Here is a 14,827-nt window from a genome sequence, read left to right as displayed (position 1 = left end):
CCAGGCCGTGGAGCTCCCCATTCTTCGGGCACGGCGGGGCCGGGCGAGCCCTCCTGGTTGCCGAGCCACAGCTGAGAGCCGCGCGGCTGCTGGTCCTCGCTTGCCGCCGCTCTAATCTAAACCATGCCGGGCTCCCAGCCCCTACCCGGGCCCCGGGGCCCGAGGGCCAAGGGGAGGGCACTGGGCCGCGCGGTGGAGGCGCCGGCGGCTCGCGTAGGGCTCGGGGTCCCCGGGACCACGACGCCGGGGAACCCTGGAGCCCCCCTCCCTGGGGGACAGCGGGCGCGGGCTGATTGACGGCGGCGACGTCAGCGCGGAGGGGGGAGCAGCCCCGGAGGGAGGGAGGGAGGAGGAGGAGGGAGCTGAGGCCCCAAAGTGCAGCCTAGGAGATCAAGGGCCCGCTCCAGAGCCGGGATGTGTCCAGCCCCGAGGGCACGGCGGGCAGCGGGACCCTGACCCAGCGCCACGGAGTCGGAGGCCCGGCCGGCCGGCCCTCGCTCCTCGGACCCGAGTCTGCAGGGGACCTCGGGCCGTTGTTGCCTCCGCATGCGGCACCGCAATTAGGGTGAGTGTCGGTTCCAGCCGAGTGGGGACCAGCTGGGTGTGCGGGGCTGGGGCCACAGGGGTTCAGGGTTAGGCTGCAGGGTCGGGGAGGATGAGCTGGAAAGGGGTGAGTAACGCGACCTGGGGAAGAACTTCGGGGGCGGTCAAGGTTGCAGGAAGGCGGCGCGAAGTGCCTTCGGTCGGGTTGCCGCCTCGGCCGGACACCCGTAGTTGGGGCACAAGCCCTTCTCTTTGAGTAACGCGACGAATTGGGTCTAGGGACCCAAGAGTCTAGAAAGGGTAGCGCCAGCACCCTAAGAACAGGGCTAAGCCGTGACAGGCGGAGAGGTGCCCTGGAAATTGGTGTTTGCAGAATGAATATGCAAGGCCAAGAAAGAGGGCCGGGTACTGAAGCGAAAATCCGTGTAGAAATGTGTGATCAGAACATTGGACTCAGAGCCTTTGATGCAACAAGATAGTCAAAATTAAAACAAGGAGCATTATATATAAATAATGGTCTATGATTAAAGATTATGAGAATGTGAGCAATTACCAAAGAAAGGGCCAATGGCATAACTGATATACACGTGAACTTTCAAATAATAAAATCATAGTCACTTTCAGAATCAAGTGAAAATAGTAATCACAGTTTTAAAAGGATTAAAGACAAAGTAATTCTAAATAGAGGAACAATTTAAGGACTGTTGTATTAAAACCAATAGCATTAATACAACACATAGTAATAGTGTAACAAATTACTGAAATGTAGGAAACTAAAAAACTATAGGAGAAAGATGAACAATGAAAATACTATTAAGGGAAATACTATTAGTGGTAGTAATAGAATAATATAATGTATTATTGATACTATAGTGAACTATTAAAACAAGTATTAACTAAAATCTTAGTAATATATAGTATACAGTAATATAAATAAAGGCATATTAACGAGAATTGCTGGAGTAATATGACAATTTATGACCAATGTATGAATAGTCACAAGAACATTATAAATAATGGTTGATTAATAAGAAGTATTGTACCAATGTGATGAAAAATAATCAGAGTATTAAGAGCTACAGCAATATTGCAAAGTATGGCAAAATAACAAGAGGTAATGATGTGATGAAAAATAACCAGCAAATTAAGATCTGTAACATTACAAATAATTACAAAGTAACAAGATATTGTCAGGGTGTGTGGAAAAAATAATACCTGGAGCGTTATGAGCAAGCCTAACAAAACAAATTGTGGTTAGATAACAAAAAGTATTATAAAGACGTGAAGAAAATTAACATGAATTTTGAGAACAATTATATGACAACTTACAGTAAACAAGAAGTTATTGAAACAGCGTGACAAAGTATAAACCAAATGAAGAGCAAGCAGCAGAAACGTATTAGGGATACAACGCAAAAATAAAAAATAATAATAGATTAACCGTGACCTATTGGAACACTACGTCACCTCGATATTGGTGATAGTATTATAAATGTGCCAGGCGGCCCTGAAATGAGGGAGCAGTGACAGGAAAACAACAAATGTAATAACGGTAAACTAACGAATCAAACCAGGGCTTTAACACGCAGTATTAAAAATACAAAGTAGTCATAATCCACGAGGTAGGATATTCTCAACATTCCCAAATTGACCAAAATACTACTCTGATAATAAGGACAATTAAAATATTTAAAAACTGTATGAAGTAATAACAATTCCCCCAGTGCAAGACACATATCACTAGTAACCTAACAGTGAAAAGAAAAAGCCTGTCCTCTTTGCAAAACGAGGCGGCTGAAAGCAATGGACCCCATCGCAAAGGGAGCGGAGGCTGCGGGCCGCGCCAGCCACGGAGTGGACGTGAAGGATGAGCGCGGACCGCGGCCAGGGCTGAGTGCGGGATCCCGCGGTGCCGGCGTCTGAACGCGCCCAAGCTCGAGGTCTGAGAGGACCGCGGGGACGGCCGCAGGGCTGGAAAAAAATGAAATTGATGGGGAGCTTCGGAGGGGGCAAGCTGTGGCGAGGTCAGGAAGTGGCTTCGTGGCCGAGAGAAAAGGAAGAGGCAAACCCGGAGCCGGGGAAAGAGCGCCGCGCAGGCCTCGTCCCCAGTCCGAGCTGCGGGACCTGCGTCGGTGGACAGGGGCCGTGAAGGAGCTCCTCACGGGGCAGCACCGAACACGTAGGACTGAGAGCGCAGGGCACGAGCCGCAGAGCTCCCCTGCACGGCTCCGGGTGTGACGAGAGCTCCACAGAGGACCCCGTGACCATGCGGGCCATCCGCGAGACGCCTCCGACTCGCATCCCGCAAGCCGCCACACGTGGGACCAGCCGGTCGATCGATCGCTAGCGCCAATCCCGCTGGGGCCCCAGACATAGTCGGACCCAGCGCGCTGGCCCGAGCAGGCAGCTACCTGACTAAGGCAGCGGCCTCCTGTGCAGGGACTCCTGCGTTTCAGAGGCTCGGCGCCCCCGCTCACACGTGCCGGAGGCGGGTGCTGGCGCTGACCGTGTCCACCTAGTCTCACTCCCTGCGGCTGTAGCCGAATACCGGCCCGCCTGTCAGCCTTATCTTTATGGGTTTTTCCCAACCCGGACTGGCCCCGGCCCCTTTTTATCTCCTCGGTTGCACTTGGCTTGTTTACTTTGCGAGGCCCTGGGAGTCGAAGTCTAGGCCGGGGATGCGGAGGCCTCGGAACAGAATGGGCGAGAGGCCTGAGCCCGGGGATGCTCCCAGAGGGCCCGGGGAGAACGCGAAGAAGGTAGGATAAGAAAGGCAGAAAGGCGGGGCATTCGGCCCCAAGAGGGGCCCTCAGACCTGCAGAAAGCCCCACTGGAGCGCCCAGGTCCGGCAGGATGGGGAAGAGCGGGAGGTGGAAAGAGGCAGCGGAGGGAGCGGGCACGCCCCTGAGGGATGCGGGCAGGTGGGTCTCTCAGGCTGGGCTCTCATCTGGATGCCCCAGGACCTGCTTCGGGCAGGGGGCAGACACCTGGGTAGGCGAGTGAATCGGCCAAGGCACCCGGAGAAATGTGGCTGTCCCAGGCAGGGCTAAGTGGCTCCTGTGAATGGGCCCAGCCTACTGGCCTGGTCCTTGGCTGGGAAGGGTGTGGGTCTTTAGGCCCAAAACAGAGCCCTGTGGCGCTAAAGTGTGCCCGAGTGAGCTGGTGGTGCGAACGCCAGCGTCAGGCAGGGAGGCCCTGGCCAAGGGCAGGGTCTGGATCAGTCACCCAGGAGAGTGTGGCTGCTCAGGCGAATGGGATGCTGTGTGAGGGGCTGTGTTTGGGTGTGAGGATGTTTGTGCTAGAATGGGAAGAGGGTGTCTGTGGACGACGAGTGTGCTGGAGTGAAACCTTTGGTTCAGGAAGTCTCTGCCTCAGTGCTGTCTGAGAGGTTGGGTGAGGGCAGATGGGTGAGGTGAGCCTGAGAGGCCGCCCAGCCCGAGGCCCTCTCTGCACACAGGTATGGAGCTGCAGAAGCCTGGCTCTCCTTTCCTACATGGCCAGGAAGTGTCCTGGCTGTCCTGGGACCCACAGAGAGACCTGGACCTCAGTTATTGGGGAACAGCCGAGGAGACCCAGGCCTCAGGCTCCACCTGAGCCCAGTAGGAGGGAGGGACTCGGGGTGCAGCTGGGGCAATGCCGAGAGGGCGGTCCCTCCTCCAGACCTACTCATCACAGAACCCCACACCCAGGGGCAGGCAAACACTGGACTGGCGCAGACCCTCCCAGGTCCACAGCCCGAAGGGAGGAGGCGAGGGACCTGCCCTCCATGCAGGCTCCCTCCTCCAGCTCAGGAGGGGGCGGGGTCCACGTGTGCCAGGGCAGCCTCAGCGCCCCGCACGAAGCCCCTGGAACAGCTGGAGAGGGCCACGGGGCCTCTGGTGAGCGTGGACCTGAGCGAGTGACTCGTTGTGTGCTGTACCCGCAGGAGATGCTGCAGGATAAAGGCCTGTCCGAGAGCGAGGAGGCCTTCCGGGCCCCGGGCCCAGCGCTCGGCGAGGCCAGTGCCGCCAACGTCCCCGAGCCCGCGCTGGCAGCACCGGGTCTCAGCGGAGCCGCGCTAGGCAGCCCCCCAGGCCCCGGGGCCGACGTCGCCGCCGCCACCGCGGAGCAGGTAGGGCTGCGCCAGCCGTCGGGTAAAAGTCGGGCATCGGTCTGCCTGCGGCGGGGCCGCCTGTGTCGGTCATTCTGTCTGATTGTCGGCAGGACGCGCTTTCGTAGGAACCTGGGTGGGTTCAGGACGGTCTGCCTATTCCTTCTCCACTGGGCAGGGCTCGCTCTCTGCCTTCTGGGTCCTTCTCCACTTTGAGCCCTCGGGGCTACTCTGGAACGAGCTAGAGATAGAGACAGAGATAGATGAGAGAGGGAGTAAGAGAGAGGGAGACCCCCGGAGCACCGGAGCCAGCCAGGACCAAGTGTCCAGCCCCAACAACCCGGAAAGGGCCTGGGACTGAGCGGAGGGCAGCAGGAAGCGACCCCGCAGATGCGCAGAGGAGCCGCTGTGGGGCTCCGAGGTCTCTCGGACATCGCCGAGGGACTTCACAGTGAAAATCGGACGATCACAGCGTGCGGGATGCCGCCTGGGCATCTATGTGCACTATCTGCAGGCGTGAGCCTGGCCGAGGGTGCGTGCGCCTCTCCCTGTCTGTGTCTGCCCTTCGAGCCTGTGGCGGTGGCCCGCCACGGAAATGTTCATGAGTGTGCAGGAGTGTCGTCTAACCTGTGCTGGCCACTATGTGTCCTCTGCGGGTCCCTCCGTAGGTGCATCTTCAAAGGAGGGTGTTTTAGCCACCGGCTGATTATTTTAAATTCACGAATAGTTCAAAATCATTCGATGAAAGGAAAGCTGGAGGCGTGAGCTCCGGGCGGGTAGGGGTCCGCACAGCTTTTCGGGTCTGGTTCTTCTTTCCTCAGGCTCCGCGTGGAGCCCTGGGCCAGGCAGACACGAGTCCCTCTCCCTCCCATCCCCAGACCATCGAGAACATCAAGGTGGGGCTGCATGAGAAGGAACTCTGGAAGAAGTTCCACGAGGCGGGCACCGAGATGATCATCACCAAGGCGGGCAGGTCAGCGCTGGGAGATTTACTTCCGGGGATGGCGGTGGGGAGCAACGAGGGCCAGGGGGTCCCTTAGAAGTCCTCTTGGGCCCGGCCTGGTGGCCTGTGGGAGTCCTCTCTGCCTCCTCCGGCCTCAGTGCCACCTCCCTCCGCAGCTGGGGACTGGGCCGCCAAAGCCCACTGGGGGCCACCGCAGCCGCGCGGGCCTTGCGGTGGAAGACCCAGGGGAGGGGCAGCGCTATGCAAATGAATGCAAACAGGATCGCGAAGCCCAAAGTCCCAGTTGCAGCACTTTGGCCCCCTGGGGGGCTGCTTTGTCCTCCTCTCTTCGAGGACCTGCGAAGGTTTCTTGGGAATGCATTGATTGGGGACCCTGAGATGCCTATCAGTAGATGGGGAGAGGAAACTGGACTTTGCTGTTCAGTATTCATACATTTTCGTGAGTGACTGGAACCCCAAGCTTGTCATCTCAGGGGCACAACTCTTCCGTTTCCATCCGCGTCTCTGGCCAAAGGGAAAGCACCACTTCGGGCTACGCATGTGTTGCTGGGAGAGCGGTTCTCGGTGGCTGCCAGAGAAGGATGATTTATAAAGTGGAAACATCTTTAAAATGCGCTGGTGTCTGTGGGAGAGAACAGGGAGGAGAGGATGAGAGGAGGCATATTCACAGGCGGGGGAGTGAGAGATTCAGTGGAGCGGGTGTCTGGGGTGGGGGCAGGTGTGTGGAGGAGAGCAGTTGTCAGGTGAAGGCGGATTGCTGTAGACAGAGACGCTGGCAAGTTCAGGTTCAGGAACTCCCTCCCCACCCACTCTGCCCCTTCCACATACACACACTTGATTTCGGTCCCTGGGGACAGATTAGGTGTGAAAATGTCCCTTTGCCTGGATGTGTCTCATAATTGGGATTTCGAAGGAATAAGATGATGAAGCCTCAAGGGCCAGGAGTTTGGAGCCAGACCCTGGCGGGTGGGGGGTCCAGTTCCAACTCAGCTACTTTCATCTGTGCAACCTCAGACAACGTACTAACGAGTCTCTGCCCCCTCCCCACTCCATCTGTAAAAGAACAGGTCTTGCCTCATACATTGTATGTAAAGCACTGAGTTCCTGTCACATGCGAGCACTCAAGAAGTGCTAGTGAATAATATGGGCAATAATTAGAGACGTGTCTGGCATCCTGCTCAGCATTTTCTTCTACGTTTTAGAGAACTTAGCTCTGCTGAACCGCTTAGGGAATGATAGACTATTCAAAGGAAACACAAAGCAGGTTGGTTTGCTGTGTGCAGTGTAGGGGTGCTGTGGTCCTTCCTGTCTCTGCTCACTGGCAGGCCTTATAAAGTTTTATTTTGTTGAGGGTAGAGGTCTGGGTGCTTGGCCACCCTCAGGTCTTAGCCAGGGAGGTGGCATCACCACTCGGGGGTCTATCAGGGGAGGAAGTAGGTTTACTTTAGGGCCTGAGCTTGCTGCATTTTGGGGATGGAGATAGGGAAGGAGGATGCATTAGGGGGCTGGCAGAGGGTGCCACATGGAGCCATCATTGGGGACAGTGGAAGCCAGGTGTCACAAGCCCTGCCTCTTCCTGGCTGGGTGCACTTGGGCAAGTTACAGTCTCTTTGTAGCTCAGTGGTGTCAGGGAAATGGTGACTGAAGACCTATCTACTGTCCTTTCCTTTTCTATTACTGTGAGACTCAAACCAGGGAATCATGTGGATGACGCCTGGTAAATGGGTAATCCACAGGGTCAAGTGTGAAGGGGAATGGGGCTCATTCTTGTGCCTGCTGATGTGGAGAGAAGGTAAGAAGAAAGAGAAAGGTTCAGAACTTCCATTTTTAGGCAGCAGAAGTAACTTTGTCTCTTGAAAATAATTGGCCAGCATGTTCTCTGTGCATGCCTGGCCTCTGCCATTTTAAACAAAGGGCATGTTGTGGTTTTCCTCAGTGGGGTTTCCTTTGTCTGTGTGGGTCCTTCTTCTCCTCTTCCAACACATACACTTATGCACACACTTCCAGAGGTGGCCAGCCTCAGGCAGATGTTTGTGCTTGATCTCCGTTGAGGCTTAGAGATGGACCTTAGGGAATGATAGTAATTTTTAAATGGCTGTGATAATGTTGGCCAATTATGGAGCCATCACAGCCTTTCCCTTGTCTGTTAGAAAGTTGTCCTTGCACCGAGTCTAGTTCTTAAGGAAATCACTAGCCTCATGCCCCCAACCCCTCACCCCTCACAGACGCCCTTTCCTCCTTCATAGCTGCCCCCACCTTCAGCAATCACTTTATTGCTCTGATCTGCTTTACTCTGGCTGTGGTTCCTCAATATCCTGTCCAGTGGCTCTCCCTGCTCCCCAAATTCTGTGTGCCTCTACTGGAACCCTTCTTGGGACATTTCCATTTCTTAGTCTCGGCCTTTTCTGCTAAACCTGGAATCATAGCTTCCTAGATGGCTAGAGCTGGAGGCAAACCAAGAGAACGTAAACCAAACCCCAGAGAAGCAAAGTTAGTCAGTTGCCAGGTCCACACAGGCAAAACAGATGAGGCGCCCCACCTCCAGAACACAGCTCCTACTTTGATAAGTTCCCTTGATTGCTTTTTTATGGGGTCCTATTCAGTGTGGATTGTGGCTCTGCTGTAGAGACCCTGGCTGATTAGGGACATGATAACTGCCATCAGGCTGGGCAGGAGCGGGGCCTGGAGAAGCGGGGCCAGAATGTTCTCAAGCCAGGTTGGGTTCTTGGGTCACAGGCTTCCTTACTACCTTAGCCCTTTGGGTCCTTGAGAGTCTTGAAGGTCAACGGAGAGGACCCCTTTCACTGAATAGTGACTTTGAACTGCCAATCAATTTGGGCTGGTGGATAAAATGCCAGTCACCGTGTGAGCCACCAGTTTCTGAATCCTCAGCAACCTCCATGTCAGGTGCAAAATGGGGGCCACAGCCCTCTTCAGCCCATCTCAGCCTCTCAGTTCTCTGTAAAAAGTTCATGCTGATAACGGCAGACAGCAGATCCCTCTCTTGGCCTCCTCACATCCCTGCCAAGCTTGATCCATGTGAGAAATTGCATTTTCTCCCAAACATAGATAAAAGTGAGCGCCACAAAAAAATTAAATATAAACCTCCCCAAAATGAAAATTGCCTAACTGTCTCACTGCCCTTCTCCTAGGTCATGGTTTTGCCACCAGATAAATCTCCACTATCAGCCTTCATAGCCTGTTGAGTTCAATGTTGCTTGTGTTAGTGACAGTGAATTTGCGTTTGAAAAATGAACTACCGATGAGAACTCCTGTTGAACCTGTATTGTTTGTTATTCTGAGGCAAGGATTTGGCCCGGCTTAATCCGGGGCTTCAAAGCCAATTGCCCTCACTCTGTATACAGAGCGTCAGAGCCCAGTGGCGTGGATGATAAGAGAAGTAAGGGTTGAAGACACTGGGAAAGTGGGCTGGGGAGAGAGTGCTTTGATCTCTTTTTAAAGTATTTTCTGAAAGTAAAAGTCTATCAGAAGGAAGTGCCTTAAAAAAAAATCTAAGAGAAGCAACTGATCTTCCAAAAAAACATCCATTCCACACACTCACCCCTCCTCCCTAAGGGAAAATATTTCTTAAATATGCTTTGGGTGAATTAGAAAACTATGTGTGTATGCCTCTGTGCATGTGCGTGAAACATGGAAATTGATTTAGTAGCTTCAAAATCAGAACTCATTTGGCTACAAAAGGCTCAGTCTTAGTGTAGGTGGCACCAGCAGCCCCACTTCTAACCCCAGGCTTGGATGTTGGGCCCCAGCCTCTTCCCAGCACACCCAGGATTCCTCCTGAAGACACCCCCATTTCCCCCGACATAAGGGTTGGAGAAACAGAGTTTTCAGGGGACCCCTGCCGTTTTCCTGTTGTTGGTTCTTTTCAGGCTCTGGGATCCAAAAATTAAATACGTGTACACACATATACACATGGGAGGGTGGTGTACACACACATACATAATTTTTAACCTAAATGTATTGCAGTGGAACATTCCTACAGAAAAGCCCACGCATCTTAAGGGTGCAGCTCTACAGGCTTGCACAAAATGAACACACTCGGGTAACCTTCATCCAGATAAAGAAATAGATCACCACCACCACCGCCCCAGAATCCTTCCTGTGTGCCTGCCAGTCAGTGCCGTTCCCACCCTCCAAACCGCTCTCTAGACTGCTGACCCCTTCCGGCTGGTGTTCCCCCTTCATTGAGGGAGGGTCCGTGTAGCTCTTCCTGGAGTCCCCAGGGACCTCCGAGAAAAGCGGAGCTGCGGTGGGGTTGGGGCTTGGGGAACCCTCTAGGTGGAGAGAATCTAGGGGTGCCCCCTAGTCTCTGTCCCTCTTCCCAGAAGGAGGCTGCGAGTAAGTCAGCGCCTTGAATCTGGCCACAGCTTTGGCCAGGGAGCTCCCGCGGGTCTCCAAGCGCAGCTAGCTGGAATTGGGTGTCCCCGCTCAGCAATGAGTTCGCAGTTACGGGTTTGTTGCCAGAATAAAAAAGCCCCAAACCCTTGCCCCGCGCCCCGCGCGCCTCCAACACCAAGAAACGTCCGAGGAAGCTTATCTTAGCAGTTCATTCTAAAGCCATTTCCGAGTATGAATAGATAAAGGCTCCAGCCCCGCACCCTTTCGGAGCCTGTTTCTTGATCAGAGGAGAAGCCCCGGGCTTTCATCTCCTCCCGGGCCGGCGAACAGGCGGCTTGTTTATTCCCCTGGCGGAGCCGTTTCCGCGTGTGGGTTGGGGGGAGTCCCCGCCTGTCTGGGGGCTCGGGAGCCCAACGGGGCGCGGGGAACTGGGGGAGCATGGAGAGGGCGCGTGGGGCGCAGAGGGAAGGTGAGGGGCACGTGGAAGAGGTGCCGAGGGGATAGGGAGAGGGAGGGGCCGGAGGACGAGGTGGGAGCCGGGAGAGAGTGGGGAGGGGGGCGCAGGGAGAAGGTGCAGGGAGGGGAGCAAGGGAGAGCGCCCCGGGGGAGGGCTCGCTGGGGCGGGCCCAGAGGTAGACTGCCGACTGCCGGAACAGGCAAGCTTCCCCGACAGCGACAGCGCTGGTGGCAGGGCCTGCGCGGATACAGGGGCACCCCGCCACCCCAACACACACACGCAGGAGGCGTTGCTTTCCACCGTAGGGTGTTGGTTTTCAGGTACATTCTACGTCATAAATCACAGAAAAAATTTACATCTCACTCCATCATTTCAAACCTTTCATTAGAGAGGCAGAGCCCAGAGGAAGTCACAGCTCCCAAACCCAGCCTGGCCTCTGCCGCCTGAGGCACACGACGCTGGTGAACACCCCCAAGTCAGGCGTCTAGGCACCAACTTTAGCCTCTTCAGGAACCCAAGGGTAGATACCCATGGGGCCTTGACTTCTCCCCTCCACCGGGGCAGGAGGCTGGTGGAGGTGGGAGAGGGGGCCTCACCTTCACAGGCAGCCCTTCCCCAACCCTGGGTGGACTCTTCCCCCTTCTGGAGTCACCTAGGCAGGGAAACGATGGTGCCTAGGGCCTCCCCACCCCACCCCAGAGGGTGATCTGCATGACTCAGAAGCAGTCCCCGAACTGGACCCTGCCAAGACCTAGACATCTGTTCCATTGAAGGCAATGGGCCTCCCTGAGCCAGTTCAGCCTGAGCAGAGGGCTTTTGAATTCCCCGTTTAGACCAGACATCCCACCGTCCCTCGCTGCTGCCCTAGGCAGAGCAAAATCGGTGGGCAAGGGAGGCGAGGCTGGGAGATACTCGCCTTCCCTGCGCCATTGCTCACATCTCCCTGAGGCTGTCATCAGCCGGGAATCTGGCCTATGATCAGCTTCCAGGAGGGACCAGGTCCCAAGACACCAGTGGGGGGGATGCAGAGCACTGGCTCCTCAAAGGCCTTCCAGAAAGCACTTAGTGTCAGCCTGGCTTCCTGGGCTGCAGAGATGAAGCCCAGCAGTGAGAAAGAGAAGGGGAAGGCCAGAGCCCCTTAGCCCCCCTCAGCCTAGGCTATGCCTGCCAAAGTAGCAGTGAGCCCTCTGCTCCTGGCCCCCTGTGTGGACACCGGCCCCGAAGGGAAGCCTTGGCTGCAGTCTGCTGTTGCCACCTGGAATGATTACAGCAGACAAGCTGAGTGCAGGCCCCCGGTGCCAGGCCAGCCCAAGCATGGTCAGGGCTGCCCCATTTTGTGGCTGTTTCTGTGGCAGTTACAAAATGGTGGCCTGGAGGGGGCAGGATTCTTGGCCTTCCCCCAGGGAAGGGGGAGGCGAGGCAGCTGCTGCCCTTCCTGCCTCAGCTGTAGGCCCACCAGGAGAGAAGCAAGGCCAGCAAAGGGTGGTGTAGCCTCCAGCTGCGCCCCCAGGCCCCATAGAGGAGCTGGTAAGCAGGATGCAGGGTTGGGTTCCTGAGCCCCTTACTTCCCCCATTCCTGGAGAGGGGGCGGGGTGGACATTTGAAAATGCTTTCAATTGACATCTGAGACAAATTCTTCCACACGGTTTATAAGTCCCTAGACTTGCAGCTAGAACTTCCCTCCTCCCTCCAGGCACGCACACATCCACACATGCGCACTTGCACACCCACTCACATGCTCCCGGGCACACCGTCCCCCATCCCCATGTCCCCAGCCTACAGTGCTTGCACAGGCCTCTCCTCCAGCAATAGGGGGCACAGATGGAGCTGGCATGGAAGTGAACCCTCCACCTCGGTCGGGGTCCTGGCCTGGGCTTAGAACCTGCCAGCTTATAGAGGCCTTGACCCTTTCCAGAAGCCCTGTCCTGTCCAGGTACACCTGGTGACAAGCTAGGGGCCTCTGAGCATCTGTTTTTGGCATCTTGGACAGCTTCTCCTGGAGCCCATACTGTCTTGGGTTAGTGAGAGGCAGAGAGCCACCTGACGGCTTCCCCAGAGTGGACCTGCTGGGCAGTGCACAGCACAGCTCAGGGGGGCTTAGTGTCTTCATAAAGTGTGCTCAGCTAGGTTTGGATCCTGCTTCTCTTGGGGGACACCTTTGTGGAAAATCAGCCAGAGGCGGGGGATGGTGTCTGAGGAGGATGGTGAGAAGTTCTGTTCTTCTCTCTGGTGAAGTCAGGGACCTGCTGACCAGAGGAGGGAGCAGTTTGGGTTTGTGTACCTGCCTTGCTGTTGTGTGTGTGTGTGTGTGTGTGTGTGTGTGTGTGTGTGTGTGTTTGTGTGTGTGTGCTGAGGAGTGTGGGGAAGCCCCCTCTAGAATGTGCCCTGAACCTCAGAGTCCTGGACAGCCTCAGCATGGGCTGCAGAAACGGCAAACTTCCTGGGTTTTGGTGAATCCATTTTTGTAGCAGTAGGTCATACCACTTCTCCGTTTACTTTGCTGAGGCTGGAGTGCAGCAGGGGTCTGTGGTCATTCACACAGCAATCTATGAGACTGGTGGTCATGCTGTCCTCATTTTAGAGATAAGGAAACCAAGGCACAGAGAGGTTCAAGCAAGTCCCCTAAGGCTTGTCAGTTGGGGGCCAAGCTGTGGACCATGGCAGGTGGCTTTAGAATCTATGCGCTCTCTTATCCATGAGGCTCCTGGACCGACTTTCCCCTGGTACTCAAGGTGTGCAGGTCCGGGTGAGGTATTCACAGGGAAAAAGCTCCCCTGCTGGTCACACCGGAAGAGCCCAAGCCTAGCACGGTTTTGACAGCAGTCTCTCCTTTTCCTGTGAGTTGGCTTAAGGCCTAAGGATTTCCACAGAGGCCTGACCCAGAGGAGGCAGCTCATTGCTTATGGAAGCAGCCGATGGGGGTGTCCGGCCCCCTATAATTGCACCCCAGAACTTCAGTTGTGTCTGGGCTGGCAAAGGACAGGAGGGAAATTAAGGCAGCCAGGTTGGCGTCAGAACCTGCTCCCACAGTCCTGACTGGGGTCTGTGGGCTTCAGCTGTTCAAGGCACTAGCCCCAAGTCTTAGGGGATTATGGGGGAGACAATCAGTGAATTTGGAAAATGGTGTAAATTCTCCTCCTAGACACAGACCGATAGCTGCAAGGTTCAGAGACAGTAGCCAGTGGTACCTGTTCCCTGGGCAGTGCAGGCAGCGGGGGAGTGAGCTGTGCAGGTCACACAGCTGTGACCAATGTTAGGGTCGCTGGCCAAAAGGGCAGTACCTATTGGTGACCTTTTGCCCCTTCGCTCACTCTGTTCCATCTCTCCTGGTGCTCGGTCCATGCTCCGCCTCACTCCCTGGCTCCCCCAGGAGGATGTTCCCCAGCTACAAGGTGAAAGTCACGGGCATGAACCCCAAGACCAAGTACATCCTGCTGATTGACATCGTCCCCGCCGATGACCATCGCTACAAGTTCTGTGACAACAAATGGTAAGCGGACCATCACCATGTGGCCCACCTTCCCTCGTCCACCCGCTGGCCGCACGCCCCCACCTGGTGTTTGGTCCGGGGAATTTCCTGGCTACCTGAGTGAGTGCCCAGATCTGCACTGGAGTCCACTGCCTGGCACTGGCCCTGCCGAGGCTGAGGTGGTCAGGAATGTCTGCACGCCTGCTGCAGCTGGGGCTGGGGTTGGGCTGAAAACCAGCTGCATGTTTGGGAGTTTGGTGGATTGCAAGGGTCTCTACTTTCCTCATGGCCATGGACAGTCAGGACTTGGTGACCTGACTGTTAGGTGACAGACAAATTGTGAACACTGGCCAGATTTAGACTCCATCAGTGCTTCACTGGGGGGAAGCTGGGAGCCGTTCTCTTGGGGACATTAGGAGCAGGGCCATTACCTGGTGTCTGTTGCTCCGTGTCCTCCTTGGCCTCAGGCCCCTCCAGCCATCCACCAAGTGAAGCTTTGCCAGGGGGCTGGTGGATAGGACACTTTGGTGAGAGGCTGAGAGACAGAGAGAGGTGAAGGGACAAAATCAAACTGGGGACAGGTCAATAAATTCTGGGCTACCTTTCATGAGGCCAACTCCTTAGTCCCTGACTGGCCGGGAGCTTGGAACAGCGCTCCAGAAACGTGTAGCTGGCCAGGATGCTGGGCTCCGTGGCTAGCGGGCCACAGAGCTGGAGAGATTGGGCTGAGGAGGCGGGGTTTGGTGGCCATGTCCTGGCAAGGGCCACGCTTCTGTTTCTTCTCTCTCTGGGCTAGATTAGAATTCAGAGCAGACTCTGGCTGAGGGGAGAGCTACCAATTGATTTCTTACCATTATTTTGGGGACAAGCCATTTGGGAGTTGTCTAGATCCTCTGAGAAGCTCCCTCTAAATAATATAATTTATAACATGTGACAATCATAATC

General features: G+C 55.4%; 1 protein-coding gene across 3 annotated transcripts in view; it reads left to right on the top strand.

Moving 5' to 3' along the window:
• The first annotated feature begins 373 nt into the window (after positions 1 to 373).
• TBX4 (T-box transcription factor 4) overlaps positions 374 to 14,827 on the top strand; it is a 32,724-nt gene continuing 18,270 nt past the window's right edge. For 2 of the 3 annotated variants that reach the window (XM_032279311.1, XM_032279310.1), the window contains exons 1-3: positions 3,470 to 4,654; positions 5,512 to 5,606; positions 13,784 to 13,903. In XM_032279311.1, coding sequence (XP_032135202.1) covers positions 3,947 to 4,654; positions 5,512 to 5,606; positions 13,784 to 13,903 — 923 coding nt within the window. In that variant the 5' untranslated portion in view covers positions 3,470 to 3,946. Of the gene's footprint in view, positions 566 to 3,469; positions 4,655 to 5,511; positions 5,607 to 13,783; positions 13,904 to 14,827 lie in introns of those variants that run through there. The other variant, XM_032279312.1, reaches the window with a different exon arrangement.

The sequence above is a fragment of the Sapajus apella genome, unplaced genomic scaffold (genome assembly GCF_009761245.1).
Source record: "Sapajus apella isolate SASKATOON/1434 unplaced genomic scaffold, GSC_monkey_1.0 scaffold12, whole genome shotgun sequence".
NCBI lineage: Eukaryota > Metazoa > Chordata > Mammalia > Primates > Cebidae > Sapajus > Sapajus apella.
The sequence above is the reverse complement of the archived record's forward strand: the minus strand, read 5'-3'. Positions and strand labels throughout refer to the sequence as shown.